Source organism: Vipera ursinii (genome assembly GCF_947247035.1).
Source record: "Vipera ursinii genome assembly, chromosome: 2".
Classification (NCBI taxonomy): Eukaryota; Metazoa; Chordata; class Lepidosauria; order Squamata; family Viperidae; genus Vipera; species Vipera ursinii.
This window is the reverse complement of record NC_139513.1, coordinates 175,573,868-175,588,717: the sequence shown is the minus strand read 5'-3', so window position 1 is coordinate 175,588,717 and position 14,850 is coordinate 175,573,868. Positions and strand designations below refer to the sequence as shown.

The following is a 14,850-nucleotide window of genomic DNA, read 5'->3' as shown; positions in this document are numbered from 1 at the left end:
GATACTTGTTAGCAGCAGCCGATTCCCCCCCACAGCAAACTGAAGGGAAGGAAGAGGCTGGGATGCACCCTGTTGTGGGTAATACCGAGTCTTTGGGGCTAGGTACATCTAGGCAATTCCAGAAGGCTGATTGGGTTTGCACTGTATTCATTTTTGTTTGACAGTCTTCTGATGCTGTGCCTTGAACCAGTTTATTTGTTAGTTTTATCTCCTATCTCTCCTCCAGGAGCTAGCTCCAGTTTCTTCCCAGAACAAGCTTATATACATACATGTGTGGTTTGGGGGGGGGGGGGGAAAGAGAGAGAGAGAGAGAGAGAGAGAGAGAGAGAATGTATGCATTATGGAACTGAGTATCTGCACTGGTGGGTGTGTCCAACATCTACTGTCAAGCCTAGAGCTTCACATGAAATGTCATTTGTATAGGACTATATATAAGGGTGTGGCTGAACAAGCATAGGAGTAGATACATGTATGTGTACATATGCATCGGCTTCAGACTGGAACTCATTTGTCTTGATGCATCCTGATGGCCCACGTGCATGTCCAGTATGAAGCAGACCCTAAATGCAATTTCTGTCTCTAAGAGAAAATCCCTGCGCGAACGCTGGTTGATGGAGGGAACATCCATGCCTGCTGATGACAAGGAACACATGTCTTCTCTTTGGGAGGCAGAGTCTCGTGTCCAAGACTTAGAACAAGATCTGTCCAGGTGGGTGTGTCCTAAGTGATGGTGAATGTGGAGCTTTGGTAATACAGTAATTGGGAAGGATTGCACTTCTCATAATTTCAACCAGCCAAAGAAACTGTCCTTTTGTAAAGCAGAATGGTTGTTTCCAGAGAAGTGTAAGGGAGACATCATTCAAAGGTAATCGTTTGCTGCTTTAAGGGGATTTCCTCCATCTGCAACACTTTGGGGATGTAGCAGCTGGGGAGAAGGCAGGTTCAGTTGCTGCTTAGATCATCCTGCCTTTCTTCCACAGCCACCTCAGAGTCTCCTGCCCCCTCAACAAATAGCTTCCTTTATTCTTCCACTACCCTCTATGCTTGCTATCCAGAACACTTCTGCTATCCACCATTCTTCTTGGTTCCTGAATTTCCTCCCCGATTTGTGAAGAATTTCCCACAATCCCTGATGTCAGAGTCATAGGGTAGCCAAATGCACGCCCCCCCCCCTTTGGGAGCTCAGGAAAAGTGTCTCAGAAATATGCAACCTTTGATTCCTCCAGAACTCTGCATTTGTTGCTTTTCTTAACTCATACCTTTGCTACCTGCTAGCCTGATGAGGAGCTCTAAAGAATTCAAAAGCTTGCACAGTTTTCTCTCTTAATGAAGGTTCTGCCAAAGCTTTGAATTTGGGATGCTTGCCTTCATGAGCCACAAATGACCGAATGGAGCTTATCATCTTCTCCTGACTTCATTCATTGCCCGAACTTGTTTCCGTTTCATCCCCCTTCCCCTTTTGTTTCTCTGCATCAGATTTTTCAAGGGCAAGCCACCCTGTGCAGAGACTTTTCTTCTGGTGTTGGTTTATAAATAAAGAGCCACATTGACAGCCTTTTGCGATTCTGGGTAGAGCTGCAAATAGAGACTGATGATGACATAGACATGCCCCTGGGGACACCAGGGAGTGCTGTTTAGCTGGGACTTGGTGTCTCCCTCCTGCTGCTATGAGCTCTCTTTCCGGAGGAGGCTAAAAACAAAACTGAACTAAAAGTGTGCATGGAGGAGGAGGAGGAGCCAACACACAAGAAGCCTAAAACCACTATCTGGCCTGAGGAAACTGGAGAGGAGGAGGATGGAAATGCTCAAATGAGTGATGATTCAGCAGCCCTCTTGAGACAATGCAAAGATAACCACCTAACACCCATAGATGACCTGAAAAAGCTAAGCAGCATTGATTCTTGTTAGTATTTGGATGGGAGACCACCAGGTAATGCCAAGAATGGTGTAGAGTAGAGTAGAGTAGACTAGATTAGGAAGTTGGAAAAACATCCTGGAAGAAATCCACTTCTGGGCCACTGCCAAGAAAACTGCATGGCTGAACCACAAAGATACTGGAATAATATAAATCCTACCTTTTGAGAGTTGTGTGGGAAGCTATAAAGGAACATACATAAATCCCAATATAAATGTAGCACAGTCATCCAACATGCACACACCTTAAACGACTACTCGACAATTGCCCAAGAAAGTAAGTAGTGTTCAACTCACAGTATAAAAGACAGCTGATTGAATTGTTTCTCAAAGGGAATGAAACTTGAAATCTACTTAATCAATGAGACACATTTATTTTAATATTTTTGCCCCTCTGTGAAGCCAAGGAGCTTTCGAGTGGAGATTATAAATAGAATAAGGCTATAAAATAAAACAAAATACCAAATCAATAAATAATAATTGAGTTGTCTTCTATATAGAGGTAATAAATTACATCCAATCGGTAGCTGTCTCGGCAGCTTGCAGATGTTTATGTCAAAAGTTTTGTACTACAAAAGAATTGAGCAGGCTGGTTTGAATCTTTAAAATTCTATGTGGTGGTGAATGTCTGGCCTTCTAGATTTGGGAATTTTGAGTTCAGTAACATCTGAAGAGCCACAGGTTCTCCACATTCTTTTATTCTATAGCTGGAATCTCCTCTCTAAAAATAATCTGGGTGAGGTTTGCAGATAAAATATTTCTTTCACTTTGTGGAGAAAGGCAAATTATAAGAAATGGACCCTTCTGGCTTCCTCACAATGTCAAGCTTACTGTTTACTGTTTTTCAGAAACCAACCTGTTCTAATTTGGCTCAGAATGTATTTTAGAAACACATCAGAAATAGGCATTGAGTTGAACATTTATAGTAATCTGCTCTAGAAGATATCAAAGCATGTATTATGGTGCCCAAGTCCATCAATTTCCTGCTAAAAAAGTCCTCTCTTTGCTAATAGGAATGGGGAAATGCTTGACCTTTAGATGCTGTTGAATTCAGTTCACCGGTGCTCTTGCAGCCTGGGAATGCTGGGTATGCAGCAGTATCTAGAATAGTTTTCTCAATCTTGGCAACCTTGAGACGTGTGGACTTCTGCTCCCAGAATTCCCCAGGCACTATATGTATATGCTGGTTGGAAAATTCTGGGATTTAAAGTCCACACATATTTGATGTAGAACTTGGATCTCATTACCAATGTGCTTTAAGGGAATATTTCTCTTGCGTTCCCCTATGGTCTGCAAATGTCCCCAAGCATTTTCTCTAATATCTCATTCTTTCTCTCTCTGAAGTCTTCAGTCTCAAATGCAGCACCTAGATAATTTGGATCTTCCCCAAGGATGGCAGCAGCAATCTTTGAAAGAGGTGAAGCCATTGGATGGCATTGTGAAGGTATTTATTATTAATTTGTATGCTGCCAAATCTTGTAGCCTCACAGCAGCGCATGATGAAAGAGAAACAGAGTAAAACATCCATGGTGAAAGATGCAATACATTTTAATCAATCAAACAAAAAGACATGTCAGATTAAACAGGTGATTAATACCAAATGGCATACAATATTTGCTAAAGATGCTCTGGAAGTGTATCACTATCTTCAGAAGGCCATTCCCAAGGAGCCAGTTTAGCTTCTAACAGAAATCTGTTGCATAGAATAAGCATCAATGCTTATCAGTTATAAGACTGTTAACAGTGTTTTCTGTCTTTCGTCCCTATCACCTCATGAAACTGAGGTTCTCTGAAGAAACTGGCCAATTCTTCTTGGAATGGGAGGTTCTGAAAATGCCTAGAACCTATAAGTCAAAACTAGCATATTGAATTGCCCCTGGAAATCTTTGCTAATTAGTGCAAGGCCTAGAAGATTAGAATTAGAATTAGAATTGTAGAGTTGGAAGGGACCTTGTAGGTCATCTAATAATCCAACCCCCCGGCCAAGATAGTTGCAACATGACAACAGCAGCTAGTACCACTCAATACTGGAATATTGTAAATGTCTAATCATACAGTTATGACTTGTGTCACTATAGATATAAGCAGCCTCAAAGTTTGCAAGCATGTGGTGGTGACCCTCCAGAAATTATTGTCCAGTAGGATGTTTTAATTCACATTAGAAGTCATTGTAGCAAAAAACTAAACCTGTATTTAACTTGTTTCCAATTCCCACTTTGAATCAAATCAAATTTTTATTATGGTCATAGACTAGCTTTGGAAGGGTGAAATACAAACAGTAATTTTAAAAGTGAAAAAGAATATAAAATACACAAAGTTAAAACACAAAGTTTTATATACCGTCTCCGTGGTCATGTGGCCGGCATGACTAGACGCCAAAGGAGCACGGAACACTGTTACCTTCCCACCATAGTGGTCCCTATTATATATATATATATATATATATATATATATATATATATATATATATATATATATATATATATATATATATATATATATATATATATATATATATATATATATATATAAACAAAACTCTTTAAAACCCCTATAAAAAGGAATAAAAATTAATCCCACTAATATGGACACATTTGTGCAGTCATCTTAATAGAGATGCCAAAGTTTTTCATGTCTTTCTTCCATGTGCTGTTTTTTTATGTAGGTTCTCAATCGACCCTACAGTCTTGCATTTTTCTGATTTTTCCCCCATCCAAATTCTAAGAAGGGTTAAGACCATGTTTAGCTTTCTATATTATTTGATACATTTATCTCATTTCATTGTTATTATACTCAATCTTACAAATCAAATCAAGTCCAGCTTTAATTCAGGTCTTGTCCCCCTTTTAAAATGAGGTGCCTGATTTCTTACTTGAAGCTTTTGATTGCACTGTTAAGCTCAAGAGGCCTCTCTTTCCATTCTTCTGCCATTCTGAAATTGTTATCAGAAGCAAGGCATTCAGCAGAAAGGAAACTCATACAGACAGAGAGGCCAAGATTTGAAATTGGACTTTGGTTTTTGTCTTTGGGAGCAACAATCCATGCTGATGGTGAAGTTTTTCTAATGGAAATAGGCCTCAGCTGGAACATTTGAACAAAAGGTTCTATCACACTTTTCATGAATAATAAGCCAAGATTCTGCAGAATTCCACCGTATTGTTTTGTGTGAATGTAGCTATATTAAGTTACAGCTAGAGTATGCAAAGACAAAACTTAACAATCTGTATTTGCACAATAATTTCCAGATTGAGGGCAACATCTGAATTTGAAGTACTGTGCCAGGAGTTATATTTTAAAAAGCAGAAAAAATATTTCTGATTTAATTTCATTTAAGCTTTAAATATAATTAATACAACTTTACCCTCTGTTACATTTAAAAAAATCATGCAATAAATAGTTTTAGTAGTGTCCAGGGTGTGATTTGCAGGTTTTGGGGACCACATTTGGTATGTGAGGCTTTAGGTTGGGCACTTTAGAGTAGCATGAGGGATGAACCTGATACACAACCTGTGCTGGACCAGATTCTAGCCAGCTTAGGAGTTAAGAACTGTGTTAGAGTATTTAGCATTTACACAGTTAATGTTGTATCATTGAGAGAACTGTATGTAAGAACATTGAGCATTTAAAGGGTTAAACGCTGTTTCCTTAAGAGATGGCTTCTGGGAAATGTAGTCTAGTGTACTTAGTCCTATACTTCAGGGCTTTTCAACCTTTTCACCCACTGTACCACTTTCAGGATATGGCAACATCAGAGTACCACCAGTCACCTAGCAAGGTGTCAAAAACTTAATGACCCCCCCCCCCCAAAAAGGAAAAAAGTGATGAAGTACAAGTAGTCCTCGACTTACAACAGTTCGCTTAGTGACTGTTCGAAGTTACAATGGCACTGAAAAAAGTGCCCCCCAAGCCACAACCAAGCAAGACACCTGCCTGCCTGCCCGGCAGCACTCTTCCTCCTGTCCGAGGTTTTCATTGTTGTGAGCATTTCTTTTGAGGATTGGCAGCAGGGGTGGGGTGGAGGTGTTTGGTTTTTAATCCCCCCTCCCCATCTGCTGGGTGGTTGCAGCAGGTTTTGGTCACTTCACATGACCCTGGGACACTGTGACCGTCATAAATATGAATCAGTTGCCAAGCATCTGAATGTAAATCACAAGACCCTGGAGATGCTGCAACATTCCAGCTGATCGGCGCTTCTTCTGGGCTCAGCAGAAGCACCAGGATCAGTGCTGAGCTCCAGCTGGAGCCTGGCGCTGATCCTGGCGCTTCCACTGAGCCCTGACAGCCCTGAAGAACGCTGATCCTGGCACTTCTGCTGAGCCCTGACAGCCCTGCAGCTCCAGCCATCTCTCGCTCAGGCTTGTGCAGTGCTGCCACCAGTTCAGCTCATTCCCCTCCCCCACTACCACTTTTCTAGGATGGTCACGTACCACCTGCCTGGTGTCAATGTACCACAGGTGGTACCTGTACCACTGGTTGAAAAGCCCTGCTATAGCTAGACAGTGGGAGGAGTTAAAAAGTTTATTGCAGGACATCCTGGTTACGTGCCAGATGGTAAAGCCTTTGTCTAATCAACCATGCTACACATATTACTAGCAGCCGTAGCCACACGTAGCTGAGATAGAGAATTACCCCTTTTTACCTACGGAAATGAACAGATATGGGCATATATGTGCTTCTACAACCGGATGTCTTTACTGCAAAATGTAAGTCTTTGCTTAAAGTTCCTGGACAATAAAAATATCTGTTATACAATTATTTTCACTGAGTTGAACTTTCTGGAATTCTGGAGTTACAAAGCATTTTAATTCTGACAGCCAGAATACAACCTGTTAAATCAAGTAATGAGCCCATTGTTTTAAAGAGTTACAAAACTGCTGTGCATGTTGCACAAATGTTGTCCAGGTGATGACAAAACATCTGGCTAAAGGCTTCTGGTACAATCTGGCAAATGTCCCTCATTCCTACCCCTCCCCACACAAGTTTAACTTTGAAAAGGTAAATGATTGTACTATTCATCATGGTGACAATGTTTCCTCTGAGAATGATCAAATTAGATGTAAATAGAATATGGATAAAGTGTATTTAGCTTATGCAAAATCTCATTGTTTATCACTTTATCAAAAAAAATTCTTGTGTTTTTAGATTGATGGGACATCTTCCTCTTCTCCAGAAAGTGAGTAATTTTCTATTTGGTAAGATGCAGATTATCTGGGGTACCTTATCACACTGGGCACAATCAGATTGGGAATTCTTTTAGGTAATTGCATTAAAATAAATAAGACTATTTATAGATTAATTAGTAGCGATAACCAGTGGTGTAGCGTGGGGGGTGCAGGGGGGGCCGGCCGCACCGGGCGCAACATCTGGGGGGGCGCGCTCACACTCGCAGCTTTCTGCCCCTGCCTGGCTCACTCACTCTCTCTCACTGCAGTGCTGGCTGTGCGAATCCGAGCCGCCGGGTCGCCGCCCACTGTGGAGGGGGGGGGTGCCAGGCGTGCGGTGCGGTGCGGAGAGAGAGCGAGGGACTATCTGGGGGAGGGACAGTGCAGTGGCCGGGTGCTTGCCCCGGGTGCTGACAACCCACGCTACGCCACTGGCGATAACTAGTGGTAATTTCATAGAATTTGGGCTGCATTTATCTAAGTAAGTCACACTTGATTATTTATATCCTGTTTAGAATTAATTATCTAGTAGTTGCAGATCTAGTCCTCTGCTCATACTTATGGATCAGTATAAAAAATGCCTTGCCCAAGCAAATGGTAGTGTTATATTTCATATGACCGGAAAATGTTTGGTCTCTGACCTAAACTTCTAAATTTTTAATCCCTTTCACCCAGCTAAAATATCAAAATGATGAATTAATTAAAGGGCAAACTATTATTTGCAAAATTATCCATAAGGTTGATTAGCTCACAGGGGATATTTTTTTTAATAGTCACCTGTAATCTTATCTATTATCAGCTAAAAAAACAATCCATTCACTAGTTCACAAGAAAGTTTTTAGAAAGAATTTAAGGAAGTATTTTCTGTAGTGTAGTGTTTCTTATCTGTAGCAACTGAAATCATTTTTGGCTGGGGAGTTCTGGGAACTGAAATCCAGACATCTTAAAGTTGCTAAGGCTGAGAAATGCTGCTCTAATGGAGAGTAAATTGGTTCTAAATTGGAAATAGTTCAGTTACTGAAATTCTTATAACTTCCATCTCAGTAAATCTTGTTAAATCTGAGTTTGTGAGAATAATTAGTTTTGCTTGGCATTGAACTATCAATCTTAGCAAGGGTACCAAAAGGCCTAGGTTGCTTTATCACCAGGTTTCACCTTTTGAGCTATGAAAACATCTTTTGGCTCCAGCATTCTTCCTCTGCAAAGGGACCTGGTTAAGCTAACTGAAAGTAATGTGTTCTTTACAGAGGGAAATTCTACTGAGACCAAACTTGAGTTGGCTTCTGTTTCTCCTCAAAAGCCCATGGAGGCAACAGCCAAAGAACAACTGGAGAATGGAGACATGTCAGGAGATGGTGGGTATTAGCCATTGGCAAGGTCTGCCATTTTGTAAGGGATCAAGCCAGGTCCTTGGGTGATGATAAAAATGAAATCCACAGTCCAAAGGACAACCAGCAATCCTGCTGAGCAAGTTTGCATCTGTCACATGATTTCTTGCAAATATGGACTTTGATAGAGAGTGGTAGAAAATTTGCCATCACAAAAATATCTTGGTTTCAGCTGTAAGGAGATTGCTCTTTTTTGAGGTCAGGACTTTTGAAGGTTCATTCTGGTTTTAGAAGAATAATCTGGGTATGCAGTGGGGATGGTAAAAATTACTTTGTTTTGCTGAGAGTTTGTGACAAATGAAATTCTGTGGTTCTCAGGAGCTCTTTAGATTTTCTTCCTGATAAAAGTATTTAATGGGAGAAATTAATCTCTGAAGCTGCCTTGTTCATTGCAGTTATTGACCACTAAAATGCTAAAACATGGGGAAGATTCAGTGTATATGACATGCACTTTAGCTTCATGCAAAATTATGGTAAGGCCCAATTTCATGAAATGATTTATCCTATACTGTTCATAAAATCAGCTGCATGGTAAACTTCTAGTTTGCAGGCCTCATGAGAGTCACACGGTCCTTGGCATGTCTAGATAGCTCCTCCCTCATAAGGCCTCCCCCTTCTGCCAAAGCCCTGGTCTTTCCACCCCACCCTACCCTCAATTTCTGTCAGAAAGATCTTATATCTGATTAGCAGCTGATGGGAGATGACTCTCTTCATATGCACACAAGCACTATTTTGTACCAAAAACAGCTTTAATAGCCCCTTAGTGGATAATAGAGATATTTTAAAATGTCTTTATTAAACAGTTAGTAAAAGAGGTTTATTTTTCCCCTAAAGACAGAAGGAATGTGCCTTTTGACTTAGTACCACAGTAACTATCCATGACGATTGTTCTACAGATTTCTTGGATGTGTTTTGAGGATTTTGTATTAGTGTAAATGGGATGTATAGGGAATGTTAGGCTGAATATTTCCCCTCCCCCATATATATATATATTATGTTCTGCTGAAACTTGCTGGCCCTCTGGGATACTCTTCAAGGGTGACATGTAGGCTGTGGTCACTCTGGACAAAAGCTAGACAAAAGTGTTTCTGGTTTTGTGCTATTCCCCCCTCCTTGCTGTTTCTGCCCACTCCTCCTTTCTCTTCCTACTTGCCCAGAGGACTAAGGAACAGTGTCGTTTTCCCAAAGGGTGCTTTTAAGATCAAGCTTTAAGTTTCAGCCTGTCTCTCTCTGCACTGCAAAACTCTGTGTGTGTGTGTGTGTGTGTGTGTGTGTGTGTGTGTGTGTGTGTGTGTGTGATTATAGATGGGGAGGATTCTATAATATGAAAGCTGTAAGCATTCTTTGGTGGAAGGGACATCTTGTGCGGGTAGGGCTATCTGAAACTTTCAAACATGAACACCATCACATGAAAGTGAAGCTGGAAAGATAAAGTTATTGTGCAATTTCCTCAGTGTCATCAGTTCATCTGCACTTAATGGAGCTTCTTGGCTAGCAGACAGATCCCTACCCAGGAGGTTGCTTGCAGAATTGGAGCTGTAAATAAGAGCAATAGGAATCAGACAAAAATGGGGAGATAGATCTAAGTAAATGCAGCAGACTGTACCATGAATTTGGAAAAAGGGATTAAGGGGCTGAGTCAAAGGTTGCTTCATCTGCTATGTAGTGGGGTGCCTGAAATAGAAATTCTAAATTGCTTTATCTCCTCCCACCAATGCACAATCCCTTAGGGAAGATCTCTGATGGAAGCCACATTGAACTAAATGGAAATGGCACAACTGCCCAGGTTTAAATCAAGGTAGGAAGATAAGCCAGACCATGGTGTAAAGGTCAATCTTTTGGTTATACAGTATCTAGCCTCCCTGATGCTACAAGATCATTTTATATCCTTATGGAAGATTGTCAGATTTAAATAACTCTGTGGATTATCTTGAGAGAGCCTGTCATAGTCGAAAGAAAGAGTCCTCAATGTCAGTATCTTGAGCGACCCTGGTAAAGCTCCACCTTGTACAAAGCAGGCCTAAAACAGAGCCTTGGGGTATCCCACTGCTTACTTGTCTCCAAGCAGATGTAATTCTATTAAGGACTAAACATTCAGTGTGGTTTGTCAGACAGTTACAAAGCCATTTGGTGGTGATGTTGTCTATCTCACATTTTTTTAGTTTACCAAGAAATAGGCTTTGGTCTACTTTATCGAATGCTTATGGAAATCCAAATATACTATGTCCACCAGCATTTCACTGGTCCACTAATTTATCACTCTGTTGAAGAATGAAATAAGGAGCCATGTCCAAACTAGGCACAAAGAGGATCATCACAGAGGTAGATCAGATTAATATGAATCTCCTTCTCCATGTGAAACTGAGAGGTATACTTTTAGCAAGAAGCTGTCATTTTCATAGCCTATAAGACTCAGGTTTTGGAGGCAGGTAGAGGTCAAGAAAGCCATAATACAGCAAACCATAATTTGTACTGTAAACCATTATGAATTTGGCAGATATGTTCAGTGAACATAAATCAGCTCTGAGAATTCTAAAAAATGTAGTTCTCATGCATAAGGAGGGCACAAAGTTGGGTAAGGTTGGCTTCAATATTGGTAATATTTAAAAAGAGAATACAGATCAGGACCAGAAAAGTCTTGACATTTTCTTTTGTTCTCCAAAGGTATTTCTGGCAATGAATGCAGCTCTGAAAAAACAGGAGTCAAAGTAAACCCAGTGACTATAGAAGGTGGGGCCGCTCCTACTACGAAGAATTTGGATCCTAGTGAAACCCCTGCTGCTCACCAAAGAAAGCTGGCAGTAGAAAAGATGGTCATCAGAGATCATTTGGGGCAGGAAGTGGGAAGCATGGATGCTGTTGGGCAGACACAGAACTTCATTAGAAAAGAGGACGAATTGGAAGACCATGATAACATGGGAAATGACTGTGAAGAATGGAGTACTTCAGGTAGTCTTTGCAATGTGGTGGATCAAAAGAAGACTGGTTGTGCTACTGAAAACCACCTGGACTGTGATCTCGATAGCCGTGATGGCCCAGAGGGAGCATCTCCAACTTCCCATGATCAGCAAAACCCTTCCAACCTTCTGCAGGACAGTGCTAACTGCCTGGATTCCCCCAGGAAGCAGGGAGATAGCGGGCAGGAGATAGGCTTGTTGGTCAAGGAGGCAGTTCTTATGAAAACGGGGCAGAAAGAACTATCAGAAGAAAATGCAGAGGAGGCAGAGCCTGCCAGAAACCTGGCAGTCTGCGATGTTGCTACAGAAGAAGAAGAAGCAGCAGTGAACCAAGCAAATCTTACACAGAAGGAAGAGATGCAAGAATGCCATGAATCAGACACAGTAATGCTGGGGGAAGCAGGAGAGGGGGAAGAGACCAAACAATCTGTTTCAGACCAGATCTCTCCTGGTCAGGAAACAACAATTCTGAACCCTTTGGAAGAGGCTAAGCTAGATCCGGTAATGACTTCATCTCTATCAGATCAGATTCCTTCTCTGCCAGATACTAAAGTATCCCTTCCAGAACAGAATCCATCATCTTTTCAGGAAACTGAAACTCTATTCCTGGAGTCAGAACAGCCGTTATTATTACATCAGAGTCCATCACCCCTTTTGGACCAATCTGTTTCATTGCAAGAAAATAAGGATTCTCCTCTAGGTCAGACCCCATCTTCACTGCCAGAATCCTTCATAGCGGCAAATCCGTCATCTCTGCAGGGCCATGTTTCTTCTCCAGAACAGAAAGCATTCTTATTACAAGATGATACTACTCCTCAAGGAACTAAATGCTTCTTGTTGGATCAGACCCAATCATCCATACATGAAGCTAATGGAAAAAATCTGGACCATATCTCAACAGCTCTTCAAGAATGTAGTGATTCTGTGGTAGATCAAATACTGCCTACCTCTCCAGACCAGCTCACATCTCTGCCAGAAAAGATTCCTTCCTCATTACATGAAGGACAGAAATCACCCCACATCTTGCCAACTGTTCTGGACCAAGAACAGTCTGTTTTGGAGATGAAAAGTCCCCTTCCAGATACAGCCCCTTCTGTTACTAATCAACTCTCTCCTCTATCTGATCAAATCATGCCCCTTGAAGAAGCCAATAATTCTTCCTTGGAAGAAGTTCCAGTACCTTTGCAAGTCCAAATGCCAACTGTTACAGAATCTCAAACACTGCTTCTTACTGAGGCTGATAAGTTTCCTTCAGGCCAGATCCCATTATCTGAGAATGAAAAGAAGGAAACACCAACGACTGAGCCAGACCAAATTCCACTTGCCCTCCATAACCAGAAACCCGTATTTCCAGATGGCAAGGAGGTGACAGGATCTCTAACTGATCATTCACCACTTCAAAGTCAGTCCTCTTCCTGCTTTCTAGAAGTATCACTTCAAGACCAAGCTCAACCAACTTTAGTGGAGCACATGTCAGCCTCTCTGCAGGACCAAACCTCTTCCCTTAAAGAAACAGAAGAGACTCTTGCAGGAAAGACATCTCCATTTCTTATGGAAGAGACACCTGCACTGTTGGATCAAGCTCCAACCTCTAACAAAGACCTAGGTCCAATACCACAAGAAACAACTGTCCTTGATGCTTTTCCGACTGTGAACCAAGTCTCTGCTCAACCCCTTCTAGATGCAGCTGTAAATTCAAAGAATCAAGAATTGAAAGAAGATAGAGATTCTAATTTGGCTTCAGAAGCAGAGACCACTGAGATGCAAGAAAATATTGCTGCTGAGCAACAACCTTTGTTGAATGAGCTGAAAACCGCAGTAACCCCACAGGACATTTCTCTAGGAGATCAGCAGCAGTCCAAGAGTGGGATCCAAAAGCACCAGGGAGCCTCAGTCCAGGAGGCCCCAATTTACATCACCACTGATGGCAATACTGCCTCATGCCACCTTCAACCTGCAGCATCACACCAGGAGGAGGGTCAAGAGCAGGGGCAGAACAGACGCAAGCAGAAGACGTGCCAGTGCTGCTTGGTAATGTAAGCTTGGCGTCTTTCACAAAGTTGAGGAGAATAGGTGTCATTGATCTGGTCCTAGCAGCAGGCTCTGAAAGTGGTAACATGCCCTGCTAATCATGTAGTGTAAGCATCTCACACATTCACGCATGCGCATGCACACACATGCATACAGTACACACTCCATGGAGGGACTTGGAGGCGAGTTGCATAGATGGGTCCATGGAAGGCTTGCTGCGTCACAAAAGAGAGTGTTCAATGACAGGATTGTTTCTGTTTATTGATAACTCCTAGCTCATCTTCCAGCTTTCCTGGAGGCAGCATATGAGGAATGCCCTGCTTGGGCAGATTGTATTGGTCCCCACACACTCTCCTGCAGCATGCACACTTCTCCATACACTAGTAGTGTAGATCTACATTTTTCTTGGCACTGTCAGGTACTGTATCACCGTTCCCTCCACTTATAGTTTATGTGCCTGCATGTCATCCTTCTTGTGCGTGCATGTACATTACACATTTAGAATGCACATGTATGTGCACAAAGGTTACTAACATGCAAACCGAGATAGATGCATATCCATCTTTTCTTCCTTTGGCTTGCAAGGCATTTTCCTATCTTGGAAAGCACCTGAGTTATGTGCCATTACAAACCTACAGGCTTCCGCAACTTTTTCACAGGGCTGGACACAAAGGCTACAATATGCATGCAGAACTCCTGCCATCCACACTTTCCGCATGTGCCTGAACACCGTCTGCTGAGTTGGCATGACTCACCAAATCAATCCGGATCCACTCCAGACACTGAGCAATACCCTCTTCCTCCTGTTCCCACCTCCTGCACCTCTGCTAAGACGGCCAGCTGAACACAACTAAGCTTGCAGGGCAGTGACACAAAGGACACAAGAGGACTTGCTGCCAATAGGTGGTGCATTGCAGGGACTTTGGACAAGGCACTACTGGAACCTTCTCTCCCAAATGTGGTCTTCAGCCAAGATCTCGTGTGTGGCAAACTCAAATCTTCTGCCTCCCAAAATGGGACTAAGAACCCTTTTCTAGCTCTGACTCTCCCCTTCCTATAGAAAGCCTGGGTTTGTGTCCTGCTAGGTCACAGGCTCTTCCCTCAGCCCTTCACATCCTCCTTTCGGTGACTGTTTATTCTATGCACTTTGTTTTAATTTTAGTTATATAAACCTCTGTTGGGGCCACCACCTAAGCCAGTAAGAGCCTTTTACATGTCAGTTTCTGGCTAATACTGATTCTCAATTAAAGTCAGATGCAATGACAAGTGACACCTGTGCCTCTGCTTGGGAATAGGGACGTGGGATTTGTCTCCTGGGCTTGGAAATGGGGCAGGCTAGCAGACCTGATGATCCACTTTGTGCCAGTTATCAAAGCCCCAGGGTGATCTGGGGAGCGG

General features: G+C 42.1%; 1 protein-coding gene across 1 annotated transcript in view; it reads left to right on the top strand.

The window, feature by feature from the left end:
- The window catches only part of PALM3 (paralemmin 3), a 28,100-nt gene extending 13,434 nt beyond the window's left edge, over positions 1-14,666 (top strand). Inside the window, exons 4-8 of the mRNA XM_083352800.1 lie at positions 585-709; positions 3,259-3,358; positions 7,057-7,087; positions 8,324-8,431; positions 11,129-14,666. Of these exons, the coding sequence (XP_083208926.1) occupies positions 585-709; positions 3,259-3,358; positions 7,057-7,087; positions 8,324-8,431; positions 11,129-13,461 (2,697 nt within the window). The 3' untranslated portion in view covers positions 13,462-14,666. The remainder of the gene's footprint in view (positions 1-584; positions 710-3,258; positions 3,359-7,056; positions 7,088-8,323; positions 8,432-11,128) is intronic.
- Positions 14,667-14,850: the final 184 nt, after the last annotated feature.